Below are 21,643 nucleotides of genomic sequence, written 5' to 3' on the forward strand. Positions count from 1 at the left end.
TTTCCCTGTAGCCAGAGCTGTGCCAGGCCTGAGATTTCTCTCTGGGCTCGTAGCTTCACCCACGAACCCCAGCACCCCAGACTCCTTTCTATCCTTTTCCCTTGAGCTGTGTTTCCCTGACCCTATTTTTGCTCGGCGCAGACACGCAAGCGATCACTCCAGCTTCAAATTCCAGCACCTAAACTCCCTCTGCCCCAAAACGCTCAGAGGCCAGGAGCAGTGCAGGGTGAGCAGCTGGGGGCAGGACGAGGCGCCTGCGGGGCTGTGGGTGCTGGGGAAGCCCCTGCTGCCTGGCCCGGGAGCCGGTGTCCTCACCCGAACACATTGAGCTGCTGGCAGCCAGCAGATAACGCGCTGCTGGTTGTGCAGCGTTAAGACACCGCTGTTTACTGAAATGAAATATTGTGTTCTTTAACAAGCCTGCGTGTCACACCAGGGATAGAGAGAGAGGGAATAGGGCAGGGTAAGGCAAGGACAGAAACAGCTGCAGCAACAGAGGGAGGGAGCGCTGGAGATCAGGGCTGGTCCCCCAACCCACCCCGGCAGCCTCTCTACCTAACAGCTCCGGGGGGACATGGAGCTCACTAAAATGGTCCCACCCGTACCATGGCAGCAGCGCTGGCCGTGGGCTGCATTCTCAGACAGGCCCCAAGCACGCTGCCTGCCAGAGAACAGAGCTCTTTGCCCCCTGGCTGCATCCCACCAAGAGGCCGATGCAAAAACACCGCTCCAAGAACCAAGCACGTGGTGTGCACGGCTCCCACCTCCTGTGTGCCGGCACCGAGGCAGCTCCCTGCTCCTTCCTTGGTGGCAGAGAAGGGCGATCACCTCCGCACCCTCCGAGCTGTCCCACAGCGCCCGGCTGCTGCTGCTCTGTGCCACGATTCCCATTACACATGCAGAGCATTCTAAGCTCTATAAGGATGAAAAGATTCGGTTACAATCAAACAGCTTGGAAATCACCCAGAGGAAGAGCAAGAGAAAGAGAAGACGGTTTTATTCTAGTCGTAGAGTCCTTCGTCATACAGAAACGACAGTTTATTTCAGCCAATAAACGAGAGTGACAGGAGATCACAGAGCGCGGCACAGCTACCACCAGCACCGAGACGTTCACCCACAGCGCGGGGGTAACACGGGAACCCCACTGCACACGGCAGAGAATCGCACACCGGGCTCAGAAACACAGCACCGGGATTTGGTTCACTTCTCGGGGGGTGTGTATGCATATATACGTAGATAGATATTCTTTCCCTACTGAAGCGTTTCCTAAAATCCACATGGAAGCACAAACGGCTTTAAACACCTGGACATATATAGATTTTCCATCTTTATATATATATATATTTATAGATATTTATAACAGTAAAGATACGTTTCTCGTTACTACCATTTAAACTCCTTGAAGCAGCTGGGAATCAAAAAAAAAAAAACAGCTTTACTACAGTCACAGCTGAGAGGTGTGTATCACAAATACAAACGGAACAAGCCACGCGTGAGAGCTGAGTCAGAACGCTCCGGGACAGAACAGCTAAGAGCAGGCAAAGAGTCTCGGAGGGAGCAGCACTACATGTCAAATGGTGGCTTGGGGCTCTCCGGGCGGGAGGGGCTGGCCTTACCCGGCCGGCTGGAAGTCAAGAGACAAAGAAAAACAAAACAGGAGAAGGGGAAGGGAAGGGAGAGGGGGAGAAGCAGTAAAACAGTGGTTAAAATATAGAAAGGAACCGGCGTCAGAACAATAGAGGAGCCATGACAGAAAGTGAAGACAAGCACACTGGGGAAAGATAACCTGGGTGGGAATGGGCCGCAGCTGGAAGCTGCAGCACGGGTGGCTCGCTGCTGGAGGAGACACGACAGCCGAGATGCACAGGGTGGTATATTTTTAATTCTGAAGTCTCTTTTTTTTTTTTTTTGTAGTATTTTTAATACACGTAACATGAAGAGTAGAAATCAAGCCTCAGGGAGACGAGTTGTTTTTAAGCAACAGTTACAAGTTCCCCAAACACGTACCATCCGCATGCAAGAAAAGGCTACGGAAGAAGTCACCACAGTACCCAAAAAAAAAAACACGGAAAGATGGGCTTGTTCCAAGCAGAAATAGCTTCAACAAAACATTACGCAGCAAACTCCCTGAAAACATTGGGTTGTCCCACTGCGAGGGGGAGCAGCAGCTGCCAGCCCACCGGGTCGGGGCTGAGCCCAACGCGATGGGGCACAGCCCGGCAGGAGCAGCATCCCCCCCCGGCTTCTACGGGAGCTGAGCACCATGGCCGTGTGCTCCCTGCAAGCTGAGGGCCGCGCGCTCCCCATCGAGTTCCCCCTCCTCCACCTCCCTGCCTCGCTTTGCTATAAGGTAGATTGCACTGTTCCCAACATGAAGTTGTGCACCTTGGAAGTCCAACTAACACACAGGACATTTCACCTGTTCCTAAGAGCGTCACACGTTTTTCGACAGCGTTTTTTGCTTCTAAGTCACGCTTGTATCTTCTGAACTACAAGGAAGTAACTACAGCTCGGTCCTAGGCGGTGCTACAGCTAGGTGATGCAGGCAGGACACTGATCCAGGCCAGACAGGCGGATGAGAACAGGACGGACAGCCAACGCGCGGGCTTAGGGACGTCCCTGCGGCTGATCTCTCCAAGGAGCCTGTGTTTCTGGGATCCGTGCCACTGCATGAAGGCTACGCTACTCACAAAGCAATACGGGACGCACGAGTGGAGACGAAGAGCTCGATCACTAGGCTAGAGCTGCACGACACACCGGGAAGGGGCGGGGGGAGGCGGGTGTGGGATGGATGAGGAGTGACTGTGGCTGTGGAGGGAGGTGGGATGGGGAAGCCGCCAGCACGGCGCTCGTCGCCAGCTGTCTGCAGCCTCGAGTTATAAATCTAAGAGGGACGGTTCAGCCGGTCGGATTATGGTAGGTCGAGTAGGTGAGGCAGGGCCCCTTCTGCTGTGAAAAAGCAGAAAACAAACAAACAACAAAAAAAAAAAACAAGAGAACACACACCGTGGTTAGCACAGCAATCGCAGTCACAATCACGCATGCTTCTCCACCTCGCCAGAGCCAGCAAGAGAAAAAAAAACCGAGGCACAAAGTACCAGAAGAGCACAGCTCCATCAGGAGACGTGAGTTTGCATGGGGCCTCGCCCTGGGCATTCTGCACAGCACAGATCACCATCAGGCAACCTGCTGGGCAAGCAGCTTTGCTGTATTTATTTGTTCATCAAATGCAGACTCAGTGCCAGCGGGGGTGCTGCCTCCGGAATGAGAGTTGAGAAGCATGGCCAACAGAGAGCTCCTGTACCAAGCACATGACATCACACAGCATGGATGGGCCCTGCGACGCTGCCGGGGGGGCTGGCTGGGAGGAGCATCATCCCCTGCCCTTGGGGCAACATGAGCCTGAGTCCCCCACTGCAATACAGGGCGCTCAGCTGCCTTCCTTCTTGGGCTCAGCAAATGCAACTTCTGCTGACTGAATTAAGGACTTCAGCCATGGCTATTGCTTCAGCTATTCGCTGGTGCTTTAGTTAGGTCTAGGGGCAGCAATTAAATCACAGAGAGGACAAGCTCATGTTCAAGGATTTCCTTCCTGGAAGGGACTGGGGGGACAGAGGGGAGCAGCACAAAGTACAAGGCAACACCTCTGCTCTCGCCCTCCACTTCAGTGCTCCCTGCAGTGTCAGCGTCGTGACCGTGTAACATAATGATAATTAAATTGTTCCGTACCAGCCCAGAGTGGTTTTACAATCCAAGCTGCCTGGAATGCAGAGAGCAAACCAAACAGGATGAGGGTAAATAAAGAGGAAGCATCTGCATTGATCAAACAGAACCAGGTGTCACTAAATTAATGCCCAAACACTTGCACGCTGACAAGCTTTAATTTAGACTACAGAGAAATTGAGTGCTGGAAATGATGGTGCTCCCAATACAAGAGGAACTTGGGGGGAGGGCGGGAGAGAGGCAGAGGAGGAGATCTGCACTGCTGTGCTGCTGGAGCAGCGCTGCGTTCTGCACTGACAGCAAACCTATAATCATGCTGGGACCAGAAGAGCCACTGTCCTATGAACTGGGGCACGCCCCCTCACCTCGGAGAATGAATCAGAGCAATGCTATGGCCCTGCTCGTTAAACCTCAGCACTCTATTGCTCTACATTGACTCAGCCCAGATCTCAAAACAATTAAAACCTCTCATTCCTTGCCTTGGGTAATGATGCCTTAAAAAAAAAAAAAACCTTCAGACAGTAAAACATTTGGAAATGTTATTTCCTTGATTGAGAACATCAGTGGGGACTGCAAGACCCCATCATCAGCGTGGCACTTGAGTTACTTCTCATGTAAAGCAAATAACGATAGGATTGAGTGAATCTAGAAGTTATGGGCTCCTCGGGTGGGTGCTGAAATACTCATCTCCTAGAAGCAAAACTTGCAGCGAGTTACAGCTAGGGAACCTGTGACCATGGGCTTCGTGGCACACGGGATTGGTGCATCATCTCTACAGGTGCTCACGGTTGGTATGGCCACATCTACAGCACCTGCTGGCTCCCGTTCTCAGGGGAGCAGTACCAGACTGCTGGATTTGACACTTCACAGAGGTGGGCTCAAGCTTCAGCGAGGTGCTGCTGCGCTGCCTTGCATCTCAGAAGGCGTTTTGTGAAATGCTTGAAGGGCGTTTTGCACATCAGGAGTTGGGTCAGGTTGGCCTGACCTCCGTGGGCTTACTAGAAAAGGATCCTTGAAGCCATGGGACACACAAAGTGTTCTGGCAAGGGAAGCCACCCGACCCTACCATAACAAATGGGGCTGAAAGGAGCGTCAGCATTACATCACAGCAAGCTGTGTCTACCCCAGTACTGCTTTTCACAGATACTCCTCCTCCTCTCTGCACTCATAGGGTTTCAGGGGGAGGGCCATCACTTGTTGAAGTCACAGCTTTTTGTCCCTGCTCTGGTTTTCTGGAGAACTTTGAGATCTTTGGAGGAGGGATGGAATTAGGTGACCATTAGGGCCCCTTCCAGCCCTAGCTGTTCTATGATTCTATCTGCCTTGTACAGTTAGAAAGGCTGAGAACTATTTCCCAGGACAAAAAAAAATGGAGAAGTTCTCTTTCAATCTCCATTTACCCTGCAATGCTCTTTCAGTCTGTCTCTACGTTGCTAGTCAAGCCCTCTCAAGCCACTGAAAAACCAATTGCTTCTGTCAGAACAAGGAACAAAGCTTTGCTCAGTGGGAAGCTCATAGCAGCCCCCAGTACAAGGGAAGACAGGGCCCAGCAGGAGCCCCAGCGCCACTCACTCGTCAAATCCCTCATCATCTACAGGAGCCAGCATGTTAATTAGGAGTTCTGCTGATGATAACCTACTTGAGATGGTAAAACACTACCGTTATTCACTTGGGCTGCCAAGCACTGCTATCAGAAGGGTTGGGGTGCTGTTTTTATTTCCTTGGTGCTCTTTGTGCCGGATTAAGAACGGAACGCCCCAGAGCAGCGAGTCCCAGAGCGGGGTGCAGACACCAGAAAGCCCCTTGGCATTTACCAAGATGCACGTTTCTGGAGCTGCTGGGATGCCTGCAGGAGGCAGAGCATCGGAGGAAGCTGCTGATTGCTCCAACACCTCTGCAGTACGTCATCAGAGGGGAGGGCTGACAGATGACGTCCTCAAAGAACACATCAACCACTGAGCAATCACTGCATCGGAGCGATGCGAGGCAGCACCTCTCTGCTCCAGCTGGTTACATGCAGCAGTAACTGTCACCATCTACTGCAGAACGAGGCTGCCTGGGAGCTCTCCTCACCTGACACAGGGACCAGAACTTGTGCTATTCCTATTAAGGCAGGACTTCAGCACGTGCTCCTCCAGTCAGCACCAAGGGAAGCTGCAGGAGCTGCTGCTGCTCCACTCCTCTCAGAGTCAGACCTTTCACTTCTAGTGACAGGGAGAGGTGGAAGGAGCCCCAAACACCCACGCCTGCCCTGTTCTGCCCCCTCTGCCTCTTTGCTAGTAAGGGCTAGCGGTTTGCAGGGAAATAATTTGAGAGAATTTGCTAGATCTCCCTCTTCAGACCCCACCATCACACCACTGAGGGGACAAGGAAGAACTGGCCCTTGAATGTAGGGCAGCACAACAGACATCAGCCTGGCCCAAGAGCCTGCTATGTTACTGAGCAAGAACAACACTGCAAAATGCAGGGAGAGACAGGAAAGGGAAGCAGGCAGGAACCCAGGCAGAGTGTTTCAGGGAGAATACAGATCACAAAATCCTTCCTCTTGAAGGGCACAGGAGGGAAGGCAGATTGAACAGAGGCAGAAGAGTAACAAGAGGTAGAGGGCCAAGTGGAGAACGAGCAAAGGGAGTCTGCTTCTAATTATGATCACTGGACAGAAGGATAACGGGGAACATTCAGTGTTGGAGTTATCCTGTACCCAGACAGGGAAGCCCTGAGGTTAATGACCCAAACACCTCCTGTCTTCCACAAGCACAGTGAGGAAAGGAGCATTTCTCCAGCGAGACATCAGAATATAAGCAGAGGAGTCTGAACCGACAGCTCCCCAGGTCTGCATCTCAATCCTAGCAGAGCTGACCAACAGGATCAAAACAGAATTCATTCAGTTCGTCTCCCACTCAGCGTGGATATAAGCCAAATGAAAGGCACACTGTTTAGACCGTGTTGCCAGAGCTCATTCCCCCATCCCCACTCCTCTACCTGGGGGCAGAGAAAGGATCCTCCAGTAACCACAAGTCAGGTACTGGGGCTTCCCCAGCTCCCGCAGCTCAAGCGGCCGCTCCATCTCTGATCAGCCAGCTTTTCTGTTCTAGACTCCTCCCTTTATGAGATCCTGGCCGAGGTGATTCATTGGACAAGGGACTCTTACTAACACGAGAACAAGGCAGCAGAGGTAAGCTGCAGAGCAAAGTGATGGAGGATGGGGACACAATGACTCATGCATTGCAGGGAGAGTGCAAAACGTACCGTGGCTGCCAGTCCTCAGGGGTCACTGATAGTGATTCTGAAAGACAACATGAAATCAACATGGCAGTTCAGACAGTTCAAGGCAGAGGCCAAACAGACTGTCAGGAAGGTGGGACAGACAGACATGCGCTTGCACAGAGCCACGTTCGCATGCCCCCCCTCCCAGAACACCACACGTGTGCACTGCTGGGCAGGCCTGCACTCAGCCATGCAGGACTTCACATCCACTCACAGCCTCATCTTCACACACACACACACACAAAACCCTGCCGTGCACAGGGGTGCGTGCAGAGCCCTTTTATCTATCCACACACCACCAGCTGCTGCTCAGCCTCCCACCCAGCTGCATACACAGGTCTACTGGCACATCCAGACTGAGACCCCGAGCACACTCACACCTGCTCAGCCAACTCTCAGCACCAGGTGCCTGGACACAGGTGGGGTGACTTGTCTCCCACTGAGGGTTTTTATCTTCTGACCACATATTAAGTGTCAGAGTTGAGCAGACAGCTCAGGAGAGAGGGAGGTATTGTGGCTGAGCACTGAGTACTGCCCAGAACACAAGGACATTTAAAGGTCACTAATCGTGAGATCATTACTTTGACCTCCTGAATAACTCAAGTCTAAAAACACAAGTTATGCTTACAGTGATGCTGATTACTTGCATCACTTTTCCTTAAGCATACCAAAAAGCAGAGAACCCATTACTGCTTTCAACACGTTTTTCCAGTAGAGTTATTCTCATTTAAACTTCCTTATTTCTCCTTTCAACTTGCCTAAACTTTTTCACCTATAGGTCTTGTCAAACTGTTTTAAACTGAAGAGACTAAGTACCTGGAAGGGTGCCTTTATAGTTTCCTTTTCCAGACAAAATCCTCCTGAACAGCCCTAATGGGCATCCAGTCCAAATGCAGCCCTTCACTGCACAGAGACAGGACCTGGCATTATCTGCAGCTTCCAGCTCCCAAGGGTATGTGTTTGGTAACATGGACTTCTGCAGCAGACTGAGTAAATGCTACGTACAGAGGCAGGGTGGAAAGCCAGCCTTAAATGTACTTAATTACATGCAGGAGAACCCTCCCATGAAGGAAAATGGACCTTGTGGTGTTTGTATGTGAAAGCACGTGTCTATTCAAATATGTGCACAAGAATAATACAGCAACATTTGTCTTTAAGTCCATCATCCACAACAGATGCTTGCACAAACTGAGGCACAAGCACACAGCTGAACTTCTACAAAGGTATCACATGCACATAGCACACACCCAGCCACCACCACGCACCTCCAGCTCGCTATGACACCGGATCACAGAGCACAGCCCACTCATGCCACCTACGTGAGCTTTCTTTTCACACATACACACAAGTAGTAGTGGACCCCAGTTAGCAAGGAAAAAGATGGGTATTAAAAAAGCAACAGTGGAGATGGCATTCGTTCACCCATGGCAGAAGGACCCGAGTCCAAGTGCTAGCAGGGAACAGTCTTATTCTATATACAGGAGAAGAAGAGAAAGAGTCCCTTGTCATTGGAAATTCTCCATTCATCAGTGAACTCAAATGACAAGCTGGTATCAGGATCCGGAGGAGTCTATGAACGACTGGAAGAATCAGAGAGGGGGATCAGAGAATGAGCATGAGAACTTCCTCACTTCACAACTTCAGGAACTAACTTTCTCAACTCCAGATCAGGGCAGTCTGTAGCATGCAATCCAGCCCTCCTTCTACACCAAGGGATTGCTAAGCATAAAACACTTTCTTCTGCCGCTCCTGTGCAGTTCCCCATGTTCCCCTAAACCCTTCTATTTCACACAAAAGGCAGAAAAGCCACTGAAGTAAGCTATGACAGATTTAAAAAAAAGAAGGCCAATTCCTTCCAGCCATTTGGGGGATCCTATGGTGATCGGGTATATAGAATATTTTTCATGAGTGAAGAAATGAGACTGTGTGAAAGAAGAAAGATGGAGACGGAACAAAACGTCAGAAGTATACCAAAAACAAATCCACAAAACAGAAGTATATGGAGAAGCAGGGTCACAAGAAGCAAGAGCCAAAAATACACAGCAAAAGCACGCTGACATCCACAGGTGCCACCAGCAGGACTGCAGTCCCCGGGGCAGTACTGGGGCACGAGTGGGCAGCTTACGGAGGGAACTACATCAAGGCACGTGCGGAAAACTGGGGCAGAGGCACCAAGAAAGTAAAACTATTTGCACACACCCAAGTCAGGAACAGATTTGGATTCATCCGCTTCTGGGCTGGGTACAGCCTGGCAGAGGACACCTCCCCTCCAAATAAGCAGTGTCAGGTAAGAGCTGGGGCTCCTACCTGGCCAAAGGGAAGCGTTCCCATAGGTGTGTCACTGGGTGGGGGTTCTGGTTATATTCATTCTTTATGCTGCAATTGCCTTCTCTTCCTCCCAGGGAGATCGAGTACCAAACACACACATTCCTGGTTCTGAGTTGTTTCCCTAGTCCTCTTCAGGACCGAGTGCATAGCCACATAGGGGATATCCCCTCATTACTGCGTGAAAGGGTGTATGAGGTGACTGAACGGGAAAGGAATTACATTTCCTAATGGGAAAGCAAAGCTGTGTCACCTGAGCCCTTCAGGCGGGAAAGCATTCAAGTTGACTGCAGAAGCAACAAAAACGTCTACAAAAAAAATGCTTCCCTGCCAGCGCCATCGCAATATTCACCTAACAAAACAGCATCTAAATATCCTAGATGAAGGTCCCTTTAACTTTGTCTTGAAAACATCTGCCAGGCGAAGGGCAAATGCAGACTTTTGGGAATTCTATAGAGGAGAACTGCCTTGAAAGGTATGCTGTTACTCTAGTCCTGACATTTTCTGGTGGCCACCTACTACTTGCAAGCAGAAGAATTATGATTGTTTTAATAAAGCTCTCGGGTACCAGGTCCTCTTCCCCCAACCCGCGCATGGAGTCTAATTCAGAGAAGAGGCTGCCCCTCCATTCTCAAGAGCTTCCTTAGCATTGCATCATCTGTATGATATCTGAGTGTACAACGATGCTCCTGCCTACAGATCAAGTTCAAACAGCCAAAGACTGAACCCAAACCAAGCATTCCAACTGAGTTCTACAGTCCAGACAGAATAGGTACTGTCAGAACTGCTACCCAAATTCTGGGCACACCCCACCTGCCTGGATCCGCACTTCAGGACTTACCTGGGAACACCAGGAGGAGCACGATTAGGTCGAGAAGGAACCTGAGGTGGGGGCCCAAAGGGATCAGGAGAGGCACCTGGCCTGGAGGGCACAGGGGGGGCACCACCCAGCGCTGACCCACCAGCAGGAGGTGGCCCAGGAGCTGGGCCTCGAGAGCCAGGCCTGGCGGGCGGCACAGCGGGAGCTCTCCTTTGCGGTGTGGGGCTGGACGTAGGAGACCTGACAAACAAACAGAGACATTCAACTGCAACAACAGGCCCGGCTTTCCTCCGCGTCACTATCACCGTACGCCGTCTTTAGCGCTCCTTCTTTAGTTTCACATCACTTTAAGCACAACTCTTGGCTTTCAAGAGCCGTGTCAAGTTTCAGGTTACCTTCAAAGCTACTTCAGGCCCCACCTAACCTAAGAATCATATCTAAGAGCTTAACAGCTTCCGTATCTTCCGTGGAAAGATGCAGCAGCCCTACACAGCTTTCAAGGCACAGAAGCCTCCCCGCACAAATACCCACAACTCTCCATCCACAGGCAGAAGAGGGGAAGAGAAGCCCCTCTGTCTCAGTGGGAGGCCCCAGCTAGCCCTAAGAGGCATCGGGCAGGTCTGCGGGGCTCTCCCCCTGAGCCTCTGGTACCTGCGTCCAGATGGTACGCTCTGCACCTGCAGCCAAGAGTCGTCCACCGGTGGGGGCATTGGGGTGCTGATAGTGCTGGTGTTGATGTCCCCGATGATGTTGAGGGCCTCTTTCAGGGCATGGTACATGCGCAGCATTTCGTCGCGTCGCTGGGCCTGCTCTGCTGATTCCTCCATCAGCGTATTCTGGTCACCACAGGAGTACAGGTTCGCCAGCAGCTCCGAATGAATGAAGTCCTTAGTCTGCAGAAGAACAGCACAGAGGGAATCAGCCGCCAGCACCTTCTAGAACACTCCATTCCACCCCCACCCCAAACCTCCTTTCAAGTTGCCTTCAGGTTTTTGTCCCCTCCCTGCTTTTCTTTCCCCATCTCTACAGCTCTCCATCTCTACCGATCAGGGTGATAAGTACATTGTTAATCATGAGGTGCATGATTGTCTTCGGCATGAGGTCTCTGATGGTTTTGTTGACAATTGCCATGTAGGAATCCACCAGATTCCTGATGGTTTCCACTTGTCTCTCCAGCTGAGGATCCATGGAGTGCATGAAACTGTCCGATCCATTCTCCTCCGCTTCACTGGCCTGCAGAAAAAGGCAGAAACAAAACAGTTCTTCAAATGTAACACAACATTAGTTCTTCCATGAGAGCTCAGTAGAGAAAAGGGGGACACATGCAGGAAGTGCATGCAATGAAACTTGAACTTGTTTTTTTGAGCCATAATTGTCAATGCACTGCTCAGCTTGCAAACCTTTCTCCAGAGCTGAGGAACGTTAGCAGTAAAGATGCTCTTTCAGTAGGAAGTAGCTACACAAAAGGTGAAAGGCAACAACTCCTGACCGATGCCACAGGCCACGACTCCAGTGAATACCCAAAGCTGTATTTTTCACTTCTAGCATTCACAGCTTCATGAGAGGTTCTTCATTTGAGCTCCACTTTGCACACCCAGCTTCATTTCAGACCTGAGAATCACTCACCATACATTAAGCCTCCCAGGCTCTCCTACACACTGCATCCTTATCATTATACAACTGAGGAAACAGATACGGAGAGGTGAGATGACTGCAAGCAGGCAGAATAACCTAGAAAACCACCCAGAACACTAACTGAAAATCCTGCACTACAGCTGCCACTATCTTTTCTTCTGCACGAAGCAGAAGAACCTTGTCCCGTCTGCCTGAAATGCACTGTTTGGATTTCTCTAAGGGAAAGTCAGGAGCATGCTTGTCTGTCAGCAGGCAATTGCCAGGGCTCACCCATTGGAGATCAATTTCAAAGCAATGGACCATGAAAGCCTTTGCTGCCTCTCTCAATGCTTATTACAAAAAAAAAACCTGATTTTAAGGAAAAACTTTTCTCTACACCATCCCAGTGACAGATTTGCAGCATTGCAGGAAATTGCTTATCTACTTCTGCTTTGTGAACAAAAGATATGAGAGAGAGCAAATTCCTTTGTCCATCTGAGCTTTTACAAGGAAGATCTTACACAACGAAGTAATGGAAGGCCGTAGTGAGAAATGTAAGCTAAAGGAAGTGGAAGTCAAGCAGGACAACTCAGAAAAAAAAAATGAGTGTCAAAAGAACAAAAATAGATTTCCAACAAGATCCAGAAATCACATTAAAAAGAATAAATAAAAAGGAAAAAAAAAGGAAAACTCAGATCAAGAACAGAAACAAACAGCAGCATCCAACAGAAGGGACAAAGAGGGGAGAAACAAATGCCTCCTGGAAAACTGTGACAAAAGGAAAAAAAAGAACTATATACAGTGGGAGCCCCAGGAGGCAGCACAGGGAGGGTCAGACTTACTTTGTCCTTGTCCTGGCGGGCCAGTTTGAGCACATGTGAAAAAAATTAAAACAAAAAAGGGACAAAAATGAAAAAAGATTTTTAGCCGGTCTTAGAATTTGGAGAAGATGTTAAAATAGCACTGAGCAGACAGAAAACCCCACTAAGAATGTATACATACTGAAGTTACTCTGGAAGAGGAACGATGTAATTGCTTAGCTAAACTAGAAATCAGAATGGGACACTCTGCCAAGGAAATTGTGTTACTAGTGATAAAGGGCAATTAACACTTACCTACAGTGGTTACTTCTGATCTCCTACACTGGGTTTTGGGACAGTCAAACTAGAGAGCAGTGCTCCTTTGTCAAGCCACTCCATCTGCACACCAATAGGTGGCACATGTCCTTTATGAATGTGTCTAAGAGCCCCAGCCTGGTTCAGAGCCAATCTGAAGCCGTGTCACTGCTAAGGCCCACAGTCCTTAATTTTGGTTTTTAAAATATCACATCAGTTTGTCAGGAAACACATTTTGGCAGAAACGCTGCCTACATTCAAGTGTAACAGGAAAGATGAATGCAAGAAGTCTATTAGGAGCAGCAGATACAAACAGATAAGCAATTATCACTTTTCAAATGGGAAAACTATTTATAGTAGCTTCCTCTCCTCTCACACAGAAACAGGAAAAACTTGGAACAGGAACTTATAGCACAGTTCTCTAAAACACTTATAAAGCAGAGCAGAATGCTGACAATAGAGTTGTGGGGCAAGGTTAAGGGAAGAGAAACAGGGAAAATCTCTAACTGGGAGGGGAAAGGAATGGGAGAACAACTACAGAAAAGCTGGGAAGCTCTTTACAACGCTGTACAGTGAATGATACTGAGAAGCAATGGTGCCTTGGCCCAGAAGGCACATACCACTTAGCAGTCAAGTAGTCAAAGACCCTCACACTGGGGATTTATTGCCCACAGAACAGGGGAGCTAAGAGGGTTTGTCAAGGCAGCCTTTGCCTACTCTACATCCCCTTTGAGGATGCCAGTTATTATACCCCAAGCTTCCTTAAAGGAAGCACCAGAACATAGCAAAAAACCTCACACTGGCTCCCACTACAGCTGTAACTTACCCCAACACGTTCTGGGTAGACGCCTGCACGAAGGAAAGAAGCCTTCCAGCTATCCACCTCCTCCTGGGTCTCACAGGCCAGCTCCAGCTGTCGGTAGTCCTTGTAAACATTCCTGAGAAGACAAACATTTCACTCTTACCATTGCAAAACAGGCAGCTGCACATATTTGGCAAATGTATCAAATGACCATGGGATCTGCTCATCATTTTAAGGCAGATACACTTAGTCCCCTGCTAACACCCTCACCATGTCTGCACAGAGGGAGAAGGAAAATTTTTCATGAGCAAGTCTGAGTTCCCATCACTTACACCTTCAAGCCTCTAGCCCTATCCTAAACGCTAGGATTTCAACAGGGACTGGAAGATTACCCTCTCAGTTCTGCTCACTGTTGGACATCTCCAGTCAACCCGGGTCCCCCTTTCTGCCATGAATGTCCCTACTCACACACTACAAACTGTCATGTTTGATAATAAATTTGTACTCCAACCATGGCCAGCCTCAGGTAACCATATCAAAGAGCTGAAGATTAATCTCACTCTGCACCATAAACCAGTGAGGAAAGAGATACACAGCTGTAAGACCAGAAGGAATGAAGTTAGACTTCTCATTAAGAGTCCCCCATCCCTCCCAACAATTATCCTTAAAGGACAGCTATCTGAAGTGGATGCACACCTCTCAAAGCGCTCATCTCTAATCCCTCTTCATTAAGATTATACAAATCCTGCCTCTAGCTTCAACAGCTCGGTGTGTTGAGGTGTGAGCATACCTCTGTTCAGTGTTGAAGAGAGCAAAGATGTGCTTGCTGGACATGAACCCCTTCTCAACATCTCGCAGTTTCAGGTTATCCACTGGCAACATATACTTCTTCTCTTTCTCCTGAAAAGCAGATCAGTAACAAGTCACTCACTGCTCCAGTAAATGCTCTACTCAGTTAGGATGGAGGAGTCTGCCAGCAACACAGCCCTCATGTCACCAGGGGCACTGGGAGGCACTGCCAACCCAGGCTGGGCACAGCACTTGAGCCTTCCTGCTCCAGAGACACTATCAACTTCAATTCACCTCTTTAAACTGATTTTCATTTCATCTTGTCACTATCCTACACTCTAGAAGGATTCACAGTAACCAATAATATTTTATTTAAGCAACAATATGCACCAGAAGATCAAGAGCAGGTCTATGTGGATGCCCCATCCCTGGAGGCGTTCAAGGCCAGGCTGGACGTGGCTCTGGGCAGCCTGTTCTAGTGGTTGGCAACCCTGCCCAAGGCAGGGGGGTTGAAACTCGATCTTTGAGGTTCTTTTCAACCCAGGCCATTCTATGACTCTATGACTATAATACAGGATAGTGTAAGACTACTTGAAGGCTTCCTGGGTTGAAAAAAAGTCAAATAATTGAACTCAACGAAAATTCCATGCACTAAATAATTGGAAGCTCAAGCAATATGGGCACTTTGCTGCTTGGTGACTGTTAGAAGCCACAGCCTGAAGTTCCAGTGACCACTCTCAGACAGCTTGGAGGGACCCCATTAACACCACCCGTGACCTTCCAAGCACGGTTCCTATGAGGTATCTCCACCTAAAAGCAGAACAAGGCATCCAACAAACCAACCCAACAGTTCTGGTCTCAGGTATCATCTTTTTAAGAAAGAAACTCGATCTTAGCTTCTGAATGTAAGGATCAGAGCTAAGTCAGAAATCGTTATCCCTGCTTAGTTTCAAATCTGGTTCTACAAATCAGCAGGTGTGAATTTGGTTTAAGGTCCTCATTTTGAACCTTTTCCAGCTGGATATTATACACCAAAATAACAAGAGAGGGAGCCATCACACTGGTCTCCAAGAGGCAAAACACAACTGTCCCAAGATCAAGCAGAAAGAGCGTGCTTGTGTATGCAAGAATCCAAGTGTGACTGTTTTCATGCAAGTATCTGTGTCTGTAGACTTTCATTAATTGGGAAAAGGTAATTGCTCTCATGGAAAATGAGAGCAAAAAGCAAGGATGTCAGCGAGCAGAGATCCCAAACATCTATCTAGAGGAGAGGGGCAGGGCAGAGCAGAGCAGCAGATAAGGATGACAGAGCTGCTGAGCTCAATCACCCACGGGAGAGAAAGACCAGCCCAACGTCCTCCAAAGTTTCAGTTAAATCAGCTCAAGTTTAAGGACACCAGACATTACACAGTTTAGTGAAGCCCCAGAGATCAAACGATACCAGCTAATTGCTAGATTTAAGCACCGAGAATATCCTCAGAAGAAGTGGCATCTAGAAAACAGAAGAGAGCACTTGGGAAGCTGCCAAACTCTGCGTTCTCCTCCAAAAAGATACTGGGCTTTAAAGCAAGAAAACTCTCCCAAAGCAACTTCCCCTGGAATTCTGAACATTGCCAGTCTAGATTACAGATAGGCAAGCATTTTTGTGATGAGACATGTGCCAGCCAGGTGCTGGTCTCAGCCACACAGACCACTTTGGGCTCTATGAGCCACAAACAGCTTCCAGCTTTCTGCTGCTTTCAGTTATTACTACGCCGGGTCAGGATGAACTAATGACCTAGAGGTGAGGTACACCAACTGCTAACTCTCTAGGCAGGACAGCCCATCCCTACATCGACCAGAGAGCCTCAGAGGCAGTAAAATCCTAATGTGAAAGTTGTCTGAGAAAAATCGTTCTGTGGTGTCAGAACCACAACGTTCCATGGAAATTCAGCAATGAAGTCATTCTTCAGGGATGAAAGTCAAATGGTAAGGGAATCCCACGTCCCAGATATGGAAATGCATGCTCTCTGCCAGAGTTTCTACTTTCACCCCTTCTACACTCTTGTAAAAACGCTGCCAAGTGATCGAGACAGCACTATCTCTGCGTGCTGATCTTTCCACACACCAGAGGAAAGACCCACGTAACTGCCTGCCAGCAGAAAATTGAAGCCCTCTGGCTCCAAGATAGAAAAAAAGCAATCAAATTGGAGGCCGCTGCCGCAAGGCAACAACCCCCCAACCCACATATGCTGCACACAGTAACGAGCCCCTGCTGCTCTCCATCTCCCCACACCTCCCCTAAGTCCCCCCCCTTAAGTCTTTCCAGCTTCTCAGTTTTCAGCCCAGCCTGTTTTATATCAACGCTCTGACTTCATTTCCTGAATGTAGAGACAGGAAAGTGTGGAACGAGCTGCCAAGGGCTGAGCCTCTCAAAACTTTGGCTGAGACCTCTGCCCATATGTTAGTAATCCAGCAGTATGTGCTACGGCTGAATAGCATCCTGGCCAAGAGGGGAAAAGGGCTTCTCTCTAGCTTTCAAGAATTGGAGAGGGGGAAGAGAAAAAGTCAGTGCATTATTGAAGTGGGAAAGGTAGTCTGAGAAATACAGTGTTGGAAGCCCCAGTCTGATCCCAGGAGGCTCACATGACCACCTCTCATCTGTAGGAAAAAAAAAAAGATAAAACTCCCTCTCATCAGCCTAATGTAGGTTCTGCAAGAAGTGCACGTGGTCTGCAAATGAACCTGTAGAGCCACGAGGCCAAGGAGAGGTAGTGAACGGCGGAAGCACTCAGACTGACCCCACGAAAAGGACGGTGGATGCTCTGTGTTGGCTACGGAATGTTGCGGACACGGGGCCAGCTTCCCCTAACCAGTGCTGCTGTGCCTAATCAAGTCACACCACTTGCAGGGAGATAACAGCAAACTACTTGCAGAGGCAGAGTATGCGGCAGAGGGTTACCCCTCACCCCCAGCACAGGGCAGATACAGCTGTACACAGACGTAGCTCTGTAATTCACATCGACCAACACAGAGAGAAGTGTGCATTGCCAGGAGGAAGCCCGGGGGACACGAGCCATTCCCAGTCGTGGGCACAAGTCACAGCAGCGAGCTGGGAGAGGAACGCTGCAGTTGCAACCTGATGATCTCACACACCTCCCTGCTGCGGTCCGCTTCAGTTTTAGCCAGAGGCAGAAATGGTTTATACAATCATCTGAGTATCTGCTGCTATCCTGTAGGTTATAACCTCCAAGAAATCCACAGAACTCAGTGGGCAGCAAGCCAGCCTGACTCAAAGCACTTCCTCCCTTCAGCTGCGCTGTCTCAACAGCAAGTTACGTTCTCCTGCTCTTAAATACATGTGAAGTAACGCTGGCAGATGCATGTGTGGGCTCCCCTAAGGTTGGAAATTGGCACTCGCAGTACAAGAAAATAATTGGCAGAATTATTAGGTCTCAGTTTGCGTTCAGAGCACAAAAACTAATTAAAGGTTTCCCTGTAGCTGTTATGACAAGCACCCCCTCTTGCACTGAGACAAGGGTCTGTGGGGATGGGGGAAGGAGCACTGCTGTTGTTTTGATTTGTGGCCATGTGTAATGAGGAGCAATTCATCTTCCTTGAACTTCTTAATCTCCCTTCTCATAAAAGGCAAAGCTTCGTGTTGGGCAAACAAAAGATGGAGTAAACACATCTGCCCCAGAGATGGCTGGGATTTCAGTGAAGCCATTCGTAACGTTTTGGGATCTCCTCAGTAATTCTCAAATAGAAAAACACAAACATCATAACTGAGATCAAACCTCCTGCACGGGTACACGCACAGCATGCAACTGTTAGGAGGAAACCTCTGACAGCCAGGCTGGATTCTCTGACAGAAAGTTGAGTGTTTCACACTGAACCCCTTCTCCAAGCGAGATGCTACCAAGCATCACCCACCTCTTGTTTTTGCAAGGAAAAGGCATACAAGAGCTGAATTCCTGAGCTGCAGCTCTTCCAGGAAATCCCAGGGACCCCTTACACACATCTCCATCATTCCTGGAGGGCACAGCCCACCCGCATCACTCTTTGAGCCTCAGAGCATAATTTTTACAAATATAAATGACTGGACACTGATCACCACTCCAAGCTGCAAAGCAGCTGTAATGGCTTGTTTACAGAGGAAAGCTACGCTGGTTTAACTTAAACAACGCATCCTAAGATTTTAAGCTGATTTAGTTCAAAAGCTCTGCAGATGCTGGGCCTGGACTCATGTGATTAATCACCATCATTACTGCTGGCTTAGTAAGCGCACCAATGGTAATCAGCTGCACACACGTTTCTCACCTGCTCAGAAGTACAGAGCAAGACAGCAGCTGAGCTCATGCACAGATTCAAGCACACAGCTTAGTGCAGAGCCGGCCACGACCGTCTGCCTGTACCCCTAGGAAGCCATCAGTGCTCGTGTTAGAAAACATACCAACGCTGAGCAGCTTAAGATCCAGAGGGGCTGTAACGCCCCAGAACCTCATCGTGACCTCACTAAGTCACAGCAGTGCCATCAGCTTTGGCAAAGGGCGAGCGCTTCTTCCCAGGCCTGCTCCTGCCCTGGGCAGACATGGACCATCCCCGGGTGTCCGAGCTGGTTCGATCAGGCAGAGCGCTACACATGCGCAAAGCGTCGCACACCTCCAGGAAAAGGAGAGGCTTGGCTACATGGTTAGGGCCAGAGCGGGAGCTGTGGGTATTCGTATTTTTAGCCACAAATTTTAAGCGTCCACCAGCGCGCACAGAAGAAAAGGCGACCCTGGAAGGGAGACACGCGGCGAAAACAAAGACCTCTTTATGCCTGCGGCACCGGGGAGAGAGGGAGCAAACCGCATGGGCTAGGGAACATCTGGAATCATTACATGGGAGCCAAGCGCCGCAGAAAGCAACGGCATTCCTCAAGTTTCCATGCGAGGTAGGGAACCTTCCTTTCCCCCGCGCAACCCTACCCTCCAGCCGGCTCACTTCCTGCCAACCTCCGGCCTTCCCAGCAGCCAGCAAGCTCCTCCCTCGAGTCTAGTTAGCTTTCCACTGCCACGTCAATTGAGGCAGAAGGACAGAAGGGAAGCAAGAAGGGAGGGAGCAAAAACCAGAAGAGGGAGGGAGGGAAGCTCTGCAATGCCAGAGATGGTGGGGGGAGAAAGAGACGGGATGTGGATTGCTCCTGCAGTAGCCGGAGGCGAGCTGCACAGGCAACTGGCCAAGGTGGGTCAAAGGACCCTTTTGAGGACTTGGAAGCAAAGGCTGATCTGGGTTGAGCTCTACTCCGCACTCCAGGCACAGAGCTGATCTCCAGGACAAGCTGGGCAGGAGGAGCTGAGGGTGCTTGGGGCCTGCGAATCCTCCCACCCAGCTCCACCAGTTGCTGTGCTAGATCTATCAAGGAGAAGAGGGGTTGAATGAAACAACAAGTCCTGCACACCTGGGCAACAGCCAAAACTTCAGAACATTTCCTCTTCAAATTGCAGTAATTGATTTGTTTTCTCTTCTTTATAGAAAGGTGCAGCGTGCCCCAGGTGGAAGCCAGGATCCAGCCTTCGGACACCAGCCCTGGAAGAAGGAGCTTGGAGGCTCACTCCAAACGGGAAACAAGACCTCTTCTCAGCTGCCAAAAGGAGGATGTTTCTTCCATCAGGACTTGGACCTTCCTTCACCCCATCTCTGCCCCAAAACCCCATCCCAAAGGCAGGGAGGGGAAGGACTAATGAGCTGCTGATAGCCGGAGAGCAGATCACAGAGGCTCCACTCCGTCTGCCCAGTGTTCAGACTACCTGTTCAGGACTACGAGATTGTACAGTAGTCTGCACATTGGTTAGGCTGTGCTGGGATACACCACACACTGCCAGTGCTGCACGGGGACGGCAACACCTGCACGGCAGAGGGACATGCTTGGAGCGGGTGGGCTGCGGGGGCAGCTGCATGCAGAGTTCACTCATCCCTCAGCCTGGGAGGATAACAACACCCTTTGAAACCATGCTCGATCACTTTTACCTGCCTGCTTACCAGCCTGCTCACATGCTTCTTATTCTGTCTCCACCCCTCCTTCACCCCCTTCTCAGCCATCCTTTCTTTCAGCTTCATGCACTTGTCCCAGGGATGGCTGTGCTCACGATGGCTTGTTTCACGTGCTAAGCTTTGCCATAAAGCGCAGAGAGAAACAGAAGGGCCTGGTGGAGCTACAACTGCACTGCACTTTGCTACCTGAGAAGGCACGATCGAGCAGAGAAAGGTGACTGGAGAGAGGGGAATTCACATCTTAAAGAATGCTGATCATTTAAAAAAGAAAAAAAAGAAAAGAAAACAAAGGATTGAAAGTTGGAGGTTTGAATGCTCTGGAAGTTGTGTTTGCTTTGATGTCTGTCTGGAAAATAAAAGAAACAGTGAGTGAAAGTATAAATGAGGGCTGAGTAAGAGAAAAGAGTTTTATCCAGGAGAAAACTTTTCTTTCGAAGAAAATAAGTGAATGAAAGAGCTCCACAGATGATGTAAAGATGTTTCACAGAGCACCTGAGAGCGCTGTGAAAGCAGAGGAAAAACCTCCGAGCAGACCTGCTTGTTAAACAAAATGGGTGCAAACACCAGGATGCAGCTGGACCAGAGGCACCACCTCGATACCAGATTGTGGGGATCAGAGCAAAGAAAAGATTCCTACCAGCTAACCTGGGCCCCAAGGACACAGACTGGTGGGGCAGAGGTGGGGCAGGTAGGGGCTGCATGCGTGTGTTTCAGGGGAACAACTTCAATATTGATCAGTGTATTTATTTTTAAATTAGAATTGGGTGCAAGACACTGAAAGGTGCAGGGTAAGCAGCCAATGACTGTCAGTAAGGTCACATTCTTCCCAGAACAGGAGAGCACCTTGTACTCCAAGCAAAAAGAAAGGCACAGAGAGCCCAAGCGACACAGGAGGAACCAACACAATGCCTAAAGAATATGAAGCATCCCCACACACACACACCTGGAACCACTGGGAACTCCGCACCCCGCACCCATCCCTCCTGTACACAGACAGGAATCTAAAGGCACAGGCAATGCACACAACACATGCTTGCACACAGCGAATATTCTCCTTGTGTAGTCACCTATTACTGCACACCCCCCATTTCCAGTAGGTGGTTTACCTGAGGACAGAAGGTCCATCTGTATTGCACATTCACACAAATTGCCAGAGGAGCAGCAGATCTATCC

At 49.5% G+C, this 21,643-nt stretch overlaps 2 protein-coding genes across 15 annotated transcripts in view; one reads left to right on the plus strand and one right to left on the minus strand.

The window, feature by feature from the left end:
• The window catches only part of DNM1 (dynamin 1), a 62,148-nt gene continuing 41,525 nt past the window's right edge, over positions 1,021-21,643 (minus strand). For 2 of the 13 annotated variants that reach the window (XM_021414296.1, XM_021414291.1), the window contains exons 16-22: positions 14,457-14,566; positions 13,691-13,802; positions 12,592-12,603; positions 11,198-11,368; positions 10,787-11,028; positions 10,157-10,375; positions 1,021-1,624 (exon numbers count right to left, since the gene is read on the minus strand). In XM_021414296.1, coding sequence (XP_021269971.1) covers positions 1,564-1,624; positions 10,157-10,375; positions 10,787-11,028; positions 11,198-11,368; positions 12,592-12,603; positions 13,691-13,802; positions 14,457-14,566 — 927 coding nt within the window. In that variant the 3' untranslated portion in view covers positions 1,021-1,563. The other 11 variants (XM_021414290.1, XM_021414288.1, XM_021414293.1 and 8 more) reach the window with 10 other exon arrangements.
• LOC110407067 lies at positions 18,995-20,852 on the plus strand. 2 transcript variants are annotated; one of them, XM_021414301.1, is made up of 2 exons: positions 18,995-19,370; positions 19,952-20,852. In XM_021414301.1, exons 1-2 carry the CDS (start codon positions 19,026-19,028, stop codon positions 20,585-20,587), a joined length of 981 nt encoding a protein of 326 aa, XP_021269976.1. In that variant the 5' UTR covers positions 18,995-19,025; the 3' UTR covers positions 20,588-20,852. The 2 variants fall into 2 exon arrangements, 1 of the variants encoding a protein (XP_021269976.1); XR_002443710.1 differs by lacking the exon at positions 18,995-19,370 and adding an exon at positions 19,446-19,660.

Source organism: Numida meleagris, chromosome 16 (assembly GCF_002078875.1).
Source record: "Numida meleagris isolate 19003 breed g44 Domestic line chromosome 16, NumMel1.0, whole genome shotgun sequence".
Taxonomy (NCBI): Eukaryota; Metazoa; Chordata; class Aves; order Galliformes; family Numididae; genus Numida; species Numida meleagris.

What these genes read in the sequence shown, in the direction of transcription:
- LOC110407067 (XM_021414301.1), top strand. Translation starts at nt 19,026, where the DNA reads ATGGACCATCCCCGGGTGTCCGAGCTGGTTCGATCAGGCAGAGCGCTA. An exon ending in TCCTCAAGTTTCCATGCGAG is followed by an intron (nt 19,371 to 19,951) that starts GTAGGGAACCTT and finishes TCTTCTTTATAG; the next exon opens with AAAGGTGCAGCGTGCCCCAG.